Raw genomic sequence first — 14495 nt, forward strand, 5'->3', positions numbered from 1 at the left:
AGTCATTCTAGAAAGAAAAAAAAGGTTAATTTAGGTTTATTTCGATTTTTTTTTGTGGTTACCATGTTGGTCAAATTGACTGATCCCATTTTGAGATAAGGTAGAGAAAATAACAAATAAACTATAAAGTTTTACTGAAAAACGTTCGAAATGCATTGAGGAGGTTTTAGGGATTACACAAAGAAAATTTGGTTTTTGAGATGATGAAAAGTATTTTTAATTTTAAGATGAAAATTACTTTGCACATGGACTACTTAAAACAAATACTCAATATATTCATGTACAAATCTTTACTTTATTAAAAATACTTCACTAAGAAATATGACTTTTTGTATGGGAAAGACTTGTAATATTAACTGAAAGACTGCCAAATTGAGAGTTATAAGTATTAAATCTATAAAGACCTTAAACGAGTTCAAAAATGTCACATGGTCGGTTAAATTGACCAAGTCCGTATTGAGCGTTAAAAGAGGTTTTGTTTAGTACTATTACTTAATTATCCTGAAACTATAATAAACTAGAGAAATCTAATTGTTGCCATAGCAGTGGTATCACTCTCAGTTCCATAGCAATAACTTCAAACTTGTTGCCATAGCAGTAGTACTACACAATTTCCAAAGCAATTCCTTTTAACTGGTTGCCACAACAGTAGCTACATCAATTTACACAACAACACATTGAAACTTGTTGCCACAGTAGTAGTATTACCAATTTCCACTGCAACATGTTCAAATCTGTTGTCATAACAGTACAACAGTTTCCATAGCAACACATTCAAACATGTTGCCATAGTAGTACTACATCAATTTTCATAATAATAACTTCAGGCTTGTTGCCATACTAGTAGTGCTACAACAATTCCCATAGCAATACCTTTTAACTCTATTGCTATAGGCTCAATTGATTCGACCAAGTTTGTGACCCCAAATTGACCTTTGAAGTTTACATACAATACATTTTAAAGTTTTGTTTATCTTCATGATATTTGCAAGCTTTCAGTAAGCATTACAAGTCTTTTGTAGACACAAAAATCTGAATTTTTAATGAAGTATTTTTACTAAAAATTTCATTGTGAACATATGGAGTCAAAGTATTGACTGCTCTGAGTGTATGAGTACAAAATGGTTAAAAGGTCAGTCAATTTGACAAACTTCATTGCAAGAGTCTGTAATAATCAAGACATGTTTTGACTCAACTTGGTTTTCCTTGAACATAAGTCCTAGGATCTCATTTAAAGTACATTGAAGCCTACACTGACATGACCATGATATTATGATAAACAAACTGCATATCAACAGTCACGTATTACAAATATTTCTCCTATAGTTTTCAGTAAAGTATTAACCCTCTCACTACAGGTATCCTTTTGGGTGCACATCACAAGGTTTTAGTGAGTTACATTTAAAATTTAATTAAACTACTTTATTATCATGATATACAAATAAACTTGACATCAAAATGTAGCTAAGTCCAAATCTTAATATTATGTAAGTTTTAAGTTCTTAATTTTATAAGGCAACTTTTTAGGTTAGATTAAGTAAAATAATGAATAATAAGAATAATAATTTATTATTTTCCTATACTAAAAATAGATTTATGATAGGTATTTATCTCTTTCCTCACATGTATTGCTATTCTTGTTCAATGCTGCCCTCTATATGCAAAAATTTTTTGCATTCCACAAGCCTTGAGCTCCCACGTACCCCATGATCAACATGGTTCAACTGCATCTTGCATGTAAATCACCATGTAACAACCTTCCACCAATAGGAGTAGAACACACTCTCCTGATGCATGTGACTCCCTCTATTCAATTCTACCAAACTATCACTTCAAGATTAGGCAGAAAAGTAAACACCAGCTTTCAGTGAGGAGAAAGGATGGGAAGTGTGAGAGGAGGTAAGTACTTATCAGAAATCTACTTTCAGTAAAGGAAAATAATAACTTCCGATACGGTACATTACCTCCGCTTACATGTATAGCTAGAATCCTACACTGAATAGGTAGAAGGACAGAAATAAGTATCCTTCAAAAGCATCCAGAGAACACTCATGAAATGTGATCCCCTTAGGGAGAGGAACATACATGGAACACTGCACCACTTCCGTATCAGGTATACTCTGCACCCAGTGTAGAGATAGGTGTAACATACAAAGGTGGAAAGTGGGAGAAGTACAACTAAAAAAAAAGGGGAGAGAAAAGCAATTGGGTTAGAATCTGAAACACAGTATAATGGAATCTTAATCCCGTAGGAGAACTATCTACAGACAGGAATGTGGGGAAAGCTAAAATGGAGGTGTTCCAAGGTGTAGGGTGGCTAGGGTTTGATGGCTCATATGCTGCCTGTCAATGCCAGTCCAAAACCAAGCAGCATTGGGAATAAAACCTCCAGTCCGTGGTAGGAGGAGGGTCCACACTGTCTTCACCTCAAGTAAATAAAGTAAAAAGGAAGCATATACTGTGCAAATTGATCTATGAAACAGGCACATGCACAAATCTACAACCAACCACACATCTGGGAACCCAACATTCGAATGGCAATAGAAAGAGATGTGCCAATGTGGCAGGTCACATCAAACTCAAACAGACTGGCACTGCACTGCACAACATCAATCTCAGGCAGTGAAAACTCCCTAAGGTGGAACACAAGAGGAAGAACCTTTCCCAATTAACATTATCCTTCATATAGGAACACACAAAAGCCAGAGTGCAATGCCACCGCACGAAAGTGGATCACCTTTAGAAATATTTAGCAACCTCACCTTCTCGATAGAAAGAACCTCACAGAAGCTAAGGACAACATAAACCTCCAAGAACCACCATATGAAGGTGTAGATCCTGAACCAAATTGAATGAGGAAGAGGAAATACAACCAACACATGTGTGAGGGTTTATCTTCCAGCTCTAATCCAAAACCACTCACTAGGAACCGATATCCAGGTGATGGTAGAATGAGGGATCCCAATAGAATGGGTGAACTGCAATATGTTGGATCTACTCCAAAGAAACATCACCTTCTGAATAGGACCACACAAAGGCTGGAGCACAATAGCTACCTCTGAATCCCACTGCACAAAAGTGGATTGCATCTATAAAATATAACAAACCTCACCCTTCAGATAGAAATACACAGAAGCTGTGAGCAACATTAACCTCTGGAATCCACCACACAGAGGTGGAGCGTATTTATTTGTAGATATGTGCAACATCATCCTTTGGATAGGACTGCACAGAAGTTGGAGCTCAACACCACCCACCGGGACCCACCACCCGGAGGTGTAGTGCATGATTGGAGGATCACATACCATCTCCACCAGCAGAATACCACTGTCCTAATCTCTATTGAATGGAAGCAAACATATTCAAGAGGACTCCTCTATGGTCAACCACCCCAGTGGCTTGAAACCAGAAAGTGCCAAGGATTCCCTTATTTCACTAGAAGAAAAAGGGGAATAAAATGAGGTGGAGAGTCCAGAGGAACACCAACACTAGAGACAATGCAATGAGTGACCATGAAAATCCTATTTTAAAGAGCAGACTGCCACTGATTTATTCAGTCAAAAGGACAGCTATCCCCTTCTGTTTTACCTATGTATGTCCATGGGTTAGTAGAGTTTGGAATGGGCATATTAATGAAGCAAATATATCACAAGGAAAACCTACTAGCAAACTTGTGGAACACCCCTTCTCAACAGTGTGCATTATAAGCCACGGGTATACATCGTGGCCATACAGTGTAGATTTGAGATATAAGAAGCATACCTGGACAGGGGTTGCTCACCATTGAGCATGATTTGAATCCTAAATGGGACATGCCCCTGCAGGGAAATATATATATATATATATATATATAGAAAAGATAACTTACCTGAAGTTTTGAAGGATGACAACAGTCAAAAGGCGGTACCCTGACAAGGAAGAAACAGTTACTCAATGAAGATAGTGGGAGATGAACATACGAGATGGAGGCCACATGCCTGACTGAATAGTTTCCTCCAATAGAAAATGGAGGTGAGACTCCAGGAAAAAAGGGAAGGTGCCCTACTGCAAAGTCAACATGTGAACCCAAAGGTTCTAGAAAATCTCCAAAACAAACAGATCCAGAAAAGGAGCTATGCAGAAGTCATGAAAACAATGGGAAGGTAAATGAACCTTAGAAATGACAACGTCCTTCCCAATAAGGTCCCAATAGCAACAAAACCACGTGTGATGGGATAAGCCTGAAGAGAACAATAGCACCAATGATGAGTAAGGAAGGAAAATGTACCCCCCCCCAAAAGAAACCAGGGGATCAGTGGAATACCTTAGAAAGGAGATATATGTTGGACAAGGACTGTAGGAGAGATGTAAAGGTAAGATGAAAGTGGGAAAATAGACATGGAAGAAATGGATAGGATTATCAGGACTGTAGCAAATAAAGAAATCAAGTAAATCACTACTTCACAACAAAAAAAGAAAGAAATGAACAAGGAAAAAAAGCACAAGTGAAAAATGCCGGCACTCAATCACTACCTAATGAGAAGTGATAGTTCGTTAGAATCAAACAGAGGGAGTCACATACGTCAGGAGGATGTTTCACAGAGGGTTGTCGCATGATGATTTACGTGTGAGTTGCAGTTGAACCACACTGATTGTGGAAGTTCAAGGCTTGTGGCATGCAAAAAAAGTTTGCGTATAGAGAGCAACACTGAACGAGGACAGTTATACATATGAATGAGCAGAGGTGATGTATCATATTGGAATAAAAATTTTTCACAGGGTATGATCATAAGTAGCCTGTGCATTATGTAATTCGATTGGGTTACATAAGCTACATGTTTGCCAAGTGAATTTCAAATTGTGTGGCAGGAATATTAGTTAGACATGGTTCAAAGAGCAATAAAACAACAAAATTTAAGTGGAAACAGATATACATATACTGTTATGAGTTTCAAACTATTTTGGATAAACAATTGTAGTTTCATGTTACAATTTGAAGTTCTTTTAGAAAGAAAAAAGGTACTTTAAATTTATTAGAAATTCTTTTTTTTGGTAGTTACAAGGTCAGTCAAATTAACCAACCTCATATTGAATTAGGGCAGAGAAAATAACATGTTAAATATAGTTTTACTGAAACAAAAATGTTTGGAATTTATTAAGGAGATCTTAGAGATTACACAAATGAAAGTTAACACTTTCTGAAATTGAAAACGTATTTCCAATAATACTTACCTCCTCTCACAGTTACAGCTATTACTCGACTGCCAGGGTTTCTTCCTTTGCCCATTTAAGCTTTAAGCTTTTCTCACTTGCTCCAGTCTTTTATATCCCACTTAATTGCCCTTGGTGATATTTGTCTTGTGCACTCTCCACCTACATCAGTGCACTCTCTATCGTGGTACTATGTATAAGCACCTCACTCACATGTTGTCACTTTTTCAAGACTGACTCAATCCCAGTCTCTAACGCCAGCTCTTAGTGGGGAGGAGGGGCGGGAGAATGTCAGCGGTGGTAAGTATTATTGGAAATACATTTTAAATTTAAGAAAATGTTAACTTCCAAAACATACATACTTCCTAGTGGGGGAACTGCACTACATCCAGAACAGGTATGCTTTTCACCCAGTACTGTATTCATGTACTGTGGGTGGAATTTTACATGACTTGTCATCACTACTGACCAGGCCCCAACCAGATAGCCAAGGTTCCACTACTCGGGGATGGATTTATAGGGTCAAGGTCCCCGAATCACAATGAGAAGATAAGCAGCATTGAAGTGGACAAACCTTCTCCTCAACCTGAAGAAGTCCCAAAGGCAACACCCCCGACTTGGAATGAGAGATCGTGTGTGCCTTACTCAACCTGAGGAATCAGAACTCATCCGGCCTGGAATTATGAACACTCATCCTCACTCCCCAACAGTGTGGGAAAGATAAATTCCTCTTGCCCTCATATTTATTGGGAGGATGTAGAATAGACTGTGCTCAACCAAGGACCCAGGGTGAGACCTCTCTGCATTTGGAATTATGAGAAGACAATGTACCCTTTTCCATGAACAATGTACTGAACCAAACCTGATCAAAAAGAAGGGCCATACACACTCCAACCAGAGAGATGAGCATCAAATCTGTATCAGTATTACAAGTAGGCTCCTGTATAGGTTAGTGCTTGTCCTACCTACATCTGGAAAAAAACATCCAGGGATACAGGTAGGAGGGCTCCCAACTTCACCCTCTTCTCCAAGAGTGGAGGAATTCACTTTAACACCCTGGAGGAAAAATGCCTCTGTTCATCCCCCCAGTGACTGGAAACTGGGTGTGGGACTCCCTAGCTTCACTAGTAGGATCTGGGGGAAAATTTACATAGGGGAGCCCTGAGAAACAGTGTAATAAGTGAATCTAGTTCCCTAAATTTTTAAAAGCAAACCGACCCTGATTTATTCAATCCAATGATCAGCAAAGACAGGCAGGATTCCCTTATGCTTTACTCATGATAGTCCATGATTGACGGTCCAGCAAAGTACAGTAATACCACCCGGCCAGCCTCTAGGTGGTCTTATGAAACAACATTTTTACAGAGCCTGTTGCAACCTTGATAAAGTATATTGAATTAGAGGTTGTTAGTGAGGAATTGTTTCGATAAGAGCACACCTTCCTGGCCAACACTCGCCACAGAGTGGGATCCTGTGAAAACGAGGTAAGAGACCCTGAAAGGTAGCAATGGAAATACTCACCCCTCTGTATAATCTAGCAGAAGTGGTTAAGATAGCTACAGGGGGGTAGGTGAAAACCCTTAGATGAAGATACTGTCAGATCATGCAAATAATGTGAGATTAAAGTATTGTGGGAAGTCCACATACCAGTCCACACAATGTTCTCCAGCATGCAATTCAACCAGGCTACTAAGGACATAGAAATGTGATAAATCTAATTAGATGTGACTCACAGAAGATTCCTCGCCTTCAAAGAGAACCCAGACTAAAAAGTCGTCTAGCATCTCTAAAGGCATTAGTGCAGGCAACAAAACTTTCAAGACCCTCAATAAATGTGACAAGAATCGAAATCTGATGGGCAAAGGAAGAAACCCTGGCAGTCGAATAACAGCTGTAAGTGTGAGTGGAGGTGTTTTGGAACTTGAGATTCTTTAGTTGAAGAAAAGTATTTTTAACCTTAACATGAAAATCACCTTGCACTTAGAGCAGTCAACAGTTTGACTACATATATTCATAGAGAAATCTTTAATGAAAATATTTCACTAAAAATTCAGATTTTTTTGTGTACAAAAGTCTAAGACTCTTAATAATTACTAGAGGCTTGCAAAATTTCATTAAGATACACAAAACATAATTAGAAATAATTTTATCTCCACCATGACATTTAAGTTTTAATAAAGTAAAAACATTCTGTAATTTAACTTTTTTTCCAGTTAAATTAGTACTAAATCTTAACACATTCCAATATTTCATAATTCAGAATAGTTGATTTTGTAAATTAAGCAAAAAGGGATATCAGGTGAGGCTTTCCTCCTTTTTTCTGGTACAGGAAGAGGTTCATTTGGTCTTCTCCGTAATTTTCTTGTTGTTACAGGTTTGACTTCAATGGAGTCTATAAGAATAAATTGAAGAAGTTCTTTCTAGATATCATTACTTAAATGAGCAAATATTAAAAGTACTAACACAAACAAATGGTTTACAAATACTGACAAAAAGAGTCAATATAATAATTTTTAGGATTTTCTTATAAGCATTACAGCACTATTTGATTAATCAAGGATTTTTTTAAATTTTACATCAATATATCAATAATAAAAAAAAACATTAACATGAAATAAAAACTATATCACTAAATAAAAAAACTTACAAGGATAAATTTGTTATATCTATTATTTATTAAATTAAAACAAGCATTTCCCACTTTATTCTCCTCTTCACAGTCAATCACCATAACCACTTAACTGCTTCATTTGATCATTTCTACGAGTGTTTAAACCTAGCTCATGATCTACTTACTGTTCTAGTTTCTTGTAGTTCTGCATAATTTAAACTACCTAATTTTATAGGTCTTAGTGAATAGAATTATCTATTAAACTATTCAAAATGTTCATATGGAATACAACAAACTTGATGTGAACATACAACTTCCACAGAATATATCATATGAAATAGACACTTGCTGATGAATTCAAACTTTTACAGATTCAAGATATGGCTAGTATAAATTAATAAAAAAGAAAGAAACAGCATTCATGTATTACATTAATTACAACAAAATAAAGTGTAAAATGGCAACTCAACAGACTGACACTTACCTTGTGGGTGTAGTTAATAGAAATACATATACAAAAGTTTTACCACCAAATTTAATTTATAACAAACAAATTTCCACTAGATATAAGGTCTCCTCTAATTTTAAAGCTATTACCATTATACTTTAACAGTAAATCTTTTATTGTCAAATAAACATTTTCAACTCATGCTGAAACTGGCAAATCATTGTTTTAAATTCATTACTGCTTCTTAAGCTACATTATTAATTATTATTTCTGTATTAAGAAACTTAGAATTCTTCTAGTTAGGGAATTTGCCTACTGTTAATTCTATGTTGCTTCTTTCATTCTCTATAATTCTTTTTAGAAAGCTAGGTTACAGTTAGGCTATTTGCTTCATGTTAGTTCTATGTCTCTTCTTTCATTCTCTATAATTCTTTTTAGAAAGTTAAGTTACAGTAAGGTGATTTGCCTCCTGTTAGTTCTATGTTGCTTCTTTCATTCTTTATAATTCTTTTTAGAAAGTTAAGTTACAGTAAGTTGATTTGCCTCCTGTTAGTTCTATGTTGCTTCTTTCATTCTTTATAATTCTTTTTAGAAAGTTAAGTTACAGTAAGGTGATTTGCCTCCTGTTAGTTCTATGTTGCTTCTTTCATTCTCTATAATTCTTTTCTTTTCCTCCAGTTCAGCTATGAGATTTTCACGCAATTCAACTTTTTTGTCTTCAAACTCCCAAACAGCAGCTTTTTTTTCACTGATGTATTCTGCTTCAACCCGTTCAATCTGTATCAAAATCAAAAATAGGATTTCACTATGTAATGGTCAGGATGGAGAACTGCCTGCTTCATAGCTACATGTATTTGGCTCTACAGCACTAATGTAACCTGAGAGTTCTAGATTCAAATCCCCAAAAAATTGGATTTCTTTACATTCTAACTTACTATGTTCTTACTAAACTATTAAGAGTATGTAGGTTTTGTGTTAGAAGGTATAATATCAACCAAATTCCAGTAACCTGACAGAAAGCAATATATTTTTTACTGAACTTTTAGTGGTGAAAGTGTTAAATGTGTTAAGATGAAGATCACTAATTCACAGAGCTAAAAGTACAGACAAGTCTACATCATATAAACATACCATCTGTACTTTCTTATATGCACAAGTTCTCAAGTGGAGTTGTAACAAAATGGTGAGTGAATTTCTGCCATTTTCCTGTACTATTTTTCTTCTTTGTGAACGTCTTTTGGTTTCGTTCACATATTCAAAATATACAAACAAAACTGTATTTCATGTAGTACACTGATCAGCACAATGATATGGTAGGTTTCCACTTAACTATCTCAACACGGGCTTGGTCAATTTGATCGACCACATGACCTCTTTGCACTTGTTTAACTCTTTTCAGAACGGGCTCGACCTCGTAACCGTTTTGTGCTTGTTATAGTTTTCATGCTATAACTTTTAAATTAGTAAGCAAATGCACTAAACAATATAGACTAATAAAATGAAAAAAGTAAACAAATTCCCTTACCTCTCAAAAATATTCTGGCTTTCTAACTATGCGACAAGAGTCATTACAAATTAATTCAAGCTAGTCGTTAACTTTCTCATGGGAACGATGTTGGTATTCTGACAGAAATTGACATTTAACCTTTCAGAATATAATGTTATACAATACTTCATTTGATTGATGAAAACCTTGACTTTCTATTGGTTATATGTAATATATAATAAAACGTAACAGAAAACTATGAACGAATTGTGAGGTAGAGGATGTGACAGGAGGGGTCTGATTTTCTATTCGATAGCTCTGTAACCAAACAAAATTGGAGACTATAAAAATTATGGTTTGTTCGAGCAATAACGATTTTATAGAGAGTAATTCACGTTTAATTTCGTACTTTTTCGAGGGGTGGTAGATAAAATAGGGAAGATGACATGCTAAAAAAAAATGTTTGACATGGGTCACACTAGGGAAAATTCAGGATTACTGTTTAAATATTGCCTTGTAGAATTAAGAACTTAAAACTTGTATACTATTAAAATATGGATTATTAGCTAAGATTTTATGCTATTCTAATTGGTATAACATAAACAAAAAGTAGTTTAATAAAATTTTGAATTTAAGACACTAAAACCTTGTGTCATGCTCAGTAATGGATACCCGTGGTGATAGGGTTAAAAGATGAGCAATTGGATATGCACATTAGAAAATTCTAATGTGGACTAAAAATTATGTAGTAATTCATACAAGTCCTTGTAATTTATAAAGAATGAATTAGGATACCTACCAAGTACTCTGTCATAATTAAGTTGAATATAAAAAATTTAAAGGATAGTTGTAAGTTTTTTTATAAGATATTATTTATGTTAAACTTATTTTTCATATATGTAACATATCATGCTGCTATGTTGTTCATCTCTCAGAAGATATGAGATCAAAATTAGAAGGTTAAATGGCAATCTTAATTTTAACTTAACATCTTAACTAACTTATTATGAACATTTCTTCAATCAGTTTCATAACTTGTATCATTAAAAAAAAATATTAATGCTCAATCAAAAAAGTACCTCATAACATTGGAAAGCTTCATTCAAAAACAATCTTTCTTGATAAGCTTGCTCTAGCTTTTTCAGTCTACGCAAATATTCTGGATGAGTCTCATCTTGCAGCTGCTGAAGTTGCTTTTTTAAGTTAGCCAATTTGTCCTGGTACATTCTAGAATAAGCAAGTAGATCTAGTACAATCCATGTTCAGAGATTTTGTAATAAACCAAATGGAAAGTATCCTGCTTGAAGTTTGAAGCCCTGATAGCTGAGCTAGATACCAGATACTAATGAGAGTTGAAAAGTCTCAATCCTAGTCAGGGCAAGTTGATTTCTTATTTATTTCAGACTCTTTCAATTTGACACCTTAAGTAGAACTATAACAACAACCATACCTCTCCTGTTTACTCATCTATTCTCCCTGACTGAGCATCAACTTTAAAAAATTTCCATATGGATCACCCTACTGTCTTGTTACCAGTGTTTTACTTACTAACCTTCAAGCCTCATCAAGCAGACAATTTCCCATCTAGTTCATTACAGTATCAAGTGTACTTCTAATTAATTATCGTAAATAATTACATGTGGCACAAGTACATCTTTCAATATTTCTTAACTTGAAACAACTTTCCATTTAGATCATAATGACACAGTGATAGTCCATGAACCATTCATAGCTCATTCTACACATTAAATTTCTACTTAAACTGAACGAGTTTATGTTGTAGTGTGTGTGGACAGATTATAGAGGTAGATAGAATGTTGAGTAACTCAAAACCAAACAAAAGAACTCGGCAAAAATGCAGTGATAAACCAACACAAGAAAACAAGAAATTTAAGACAAGCAAAAAATAAAAAAAATCATCCTCAGAATGTACTACTTCATGGTAAACATTTTAATATTTCATGACTTACCTGAAACTGATAAGTGGCAAGTTTTAAATTGGACTACTCTATTTTTCAAGTAAGTAGATAATTCCAAATTCCCATGGCAGTGCATTAATATGAAACATATATATGCTCATGGCAGTAGAAGAGTTAAATATTTTTAATTTAGCACTATTTATAATTAGATCAGAGACAAACTCAAAAACACACAAGAAATCTTAATGGATTGATTCATAGTGTAAAAAAAAAACTTGAGGTGTAACAAGTAGCTATAATGTTCTACTTTGTACTTACTAAAAAGAACTAGGGTTTATAGAGTTCATGCAAGCTAGAAAAAAAAAGACAAAAAGATAGAAACGTACATGCAAGTTTTTTCTTAAGTAGATTAAAACTGTGCTCAAAGGTTCATTTGCTACCAAGAAATGTGAAAATAGTTCTAAACATTCATCAGGCAGCATTCAAGCAGTGTCAGTTTTTTCTCTTGTTTATACAAATTATTTGAAATGTTTGAATAGTAATCACACATTAGATGTCACTAACGTGAAAATTCAGTCTTTTATTTTTCTGTTATATCTAGTGTCAGTTATAATTTCATTGTATACGCCACAGGTTAAGCCACATTTGGAGTATTGTGTTCAGTCTTGGGTGTCTTTTTGGGTGTGAATTTTTGGAAAGAGTTCAAAGAAGGACAACTAGGAGGATACCTGAAATGGAAAGGTTGCCATACAAGAACAAGTTAAGATATCTCAAATTGTTTTCTCTTGAAAGAAGAAGAGTCAGAAAGAACTTGACTGAAGTGTTTAAAATTGTTAAGGAAATTGATAGTGTTGATGCATCATCTTTTTCTGTACTTAATGTTGAGAATGATAAAACTAGGGTGTACAAGCATAAATTCTGTCAGGGTAGGAGTCATCTTCAGCTAAGGCAGTTATATTTTTCTCACAGGAAGGTTGGCCTTTGGAATGGTTACCTTCAAACATGGTAGATGCAATAAAATTAAGGGAATTGAAGGCTAGATAAATATTTAATCATTATATGTAGCAGCTCCTTCAATACATTGAAGCAGGCTATTGTGGTGAAGCATAGGGTGGGGATATGTTAATGGCTGCATTCTTTCAATAAAATGTATTGAATGTCTAGTGTACAAGATGTAAGAGAAGTGTTATGGTACAATAAATAAGAAACATAAAATACATTTGATCACTAATAATTTTAATGTTGAGAAAGGAGCATCAGTGTAATTCTATGCGCCACCCCCCAAGGCATACATTAATTAATCAGCAATGTTGTTAAAAAAATGCCACTGATTATAACACACTATCTTGTAACTTTTAGTAATAATTCAAGGTTTGCATTTATTTTCCAAACAAACTGTTAGTGTTACTTTGTTCTGTTTTGCTGTTTATTTGTAATTATTTTTATCAGGTATGTTTAACTAACAAATAATTTTATGTTAAAAAGTCTGACTATTAACTTTCTTTGAATGGTGATTGTTAAATGTACATTTGCTTTGCTTAAGTTGGCTGCAGTTCTTTCAATTGGATGCTCTTGCAATGCAAGCATAGTGTATGTAGCTAAATAAGTGTTGCATGTATCATCAAATACATGTACATTAAGAGCATGCATTTTTTATTCTTAAAACATAAAAACATTAATATTATATATAATTCCTATAAAATAAATGAGTTGTCAATCAAATATAAAACAGTGGTTATAGTGATGTTATCAATAAATAATACAAACTGGTACTATCAAAAGTTCAAACCTTCATTCAGTAACATTTCTTGAACATTCCAAGGTCATACTTAACCTTCATTACAGCTCTAAAGCAGATATGTCTCTCTCTTAAGAGTAATTAATTAATTAATGTGTCATATTGTACCTAGCTAACACTGAATTTTTACCTTTTTTGATTAAGAGTCAACTGTTCAGGAAGATGATCCAGATAATGGGATTAAAGATACTTACCATATAGGTAACAATATAGTAATACTCACAACAAACAAAAGGTCTGAACGGCAATTAATAAAAAAATACTGAAATTAACTTAACAAGCAATGCTGTGTAAGATATAATTAATAAATATGTCAATGATAAAATACAATTGTAGGCAAGTATAACAATAAGGTTAGTACAAGCAACTTAACAAGTGTGAGGATTTAATTAGCATTATTTCTTCCTTCAGATGCAGGAGCCTGTTGGCACATATCCATTACTTACATTATTACACACTTATTACATTACACATTACTTCTATTAATAACTTACACACTTCCTATCGTACTTACATTTTGTGCAATCATCTTGTCTAAGCATGATATATAAATACTTAACTGCTGAGTCAGGAGATAAGTTAATAGATTTTCATTATTATGGTTTTTTCAGGTACTATCACGTAGGTTTTGACCTACCAGTGCCTGAGCTTAATATGTATGTACATGTGTCCAGTATACCACCCGTTTTTGTTGCTGCTCATTATGTGAATGTCACTGCTACAGTGTTCATGAGCTGTCCTTTGTTAGTTGTCTTTATGTGTTAATAAACAGTTCCTGAGATTAACTGATGTCTTTATTCAGCTAACTCAGGCTATTGTACACAATGTAGCTATGTTGACACTCACAGAACAAGATCATCACATCAGTAATCATGCATATGATATATAGTGAACAAAAGGAAGGAGCATCTTTCAAAATGATCACATAACTAAGCCTTTTTTAAATATGTAGGCAAATGATTTATAAGCATAAGGAAGAGTTTTATTGATGATGGATATATAAACCTTGTATTGCCTAGTACTGATCATACCTGAAGAAGACA

The 14495-nt window shown here is 34.4% G+C and overlaps 1 protein-coding gene across 2 annotated transcripts in view; it reads right to left on the minus strand.

Moving 5' to 3' along the window:
* LOC106470280 (sin3 histone deacetylase corepressor complex component SDS3-like) overlaps positions 1-14495 on the minus strand; it is a 28309-nt gene that overhangs the window by 9922 nt on the left and 3892 nt on the right. Inside the window, exons 4-6 of one of the 2 annotated variants that reach the window (XM_013930825.2) lie at positions 10815-10962; positions 8855-9026; positions 7487-7582 (exon numbers count right to left, since the gene is read on the minus strand). In XM_013930825.2, coding sequence (XP_013786279.1) covers positions 7487-7582; positions 8855-9026; positions 10815-10962 — 416 coding nt within the window. The remainder of the gene's footprint in view (positions 1-7486; positions 7583-8854; positions 9027-10814; positions 10963-14495) is intronic. The other variant, XM_013930826.2, reaches the window with a different exon arrangement.

Source organism: Limulus polyphemus, unplaced genomic scaffold, assembly GCF_000517525.1.
Source record: "Limulus polyphemus unplaced genomic scaffold, Limulus_polyphemus-2.1.2 Scaffold3921, whole genome shotgun sequence".
Classification (NCBI taxonomy): Eukaryota; Metazoa; Arthropoda; class Merostomata; order Xiphosura; family Limulidae; genus Limulus; species Limulus polyphemus.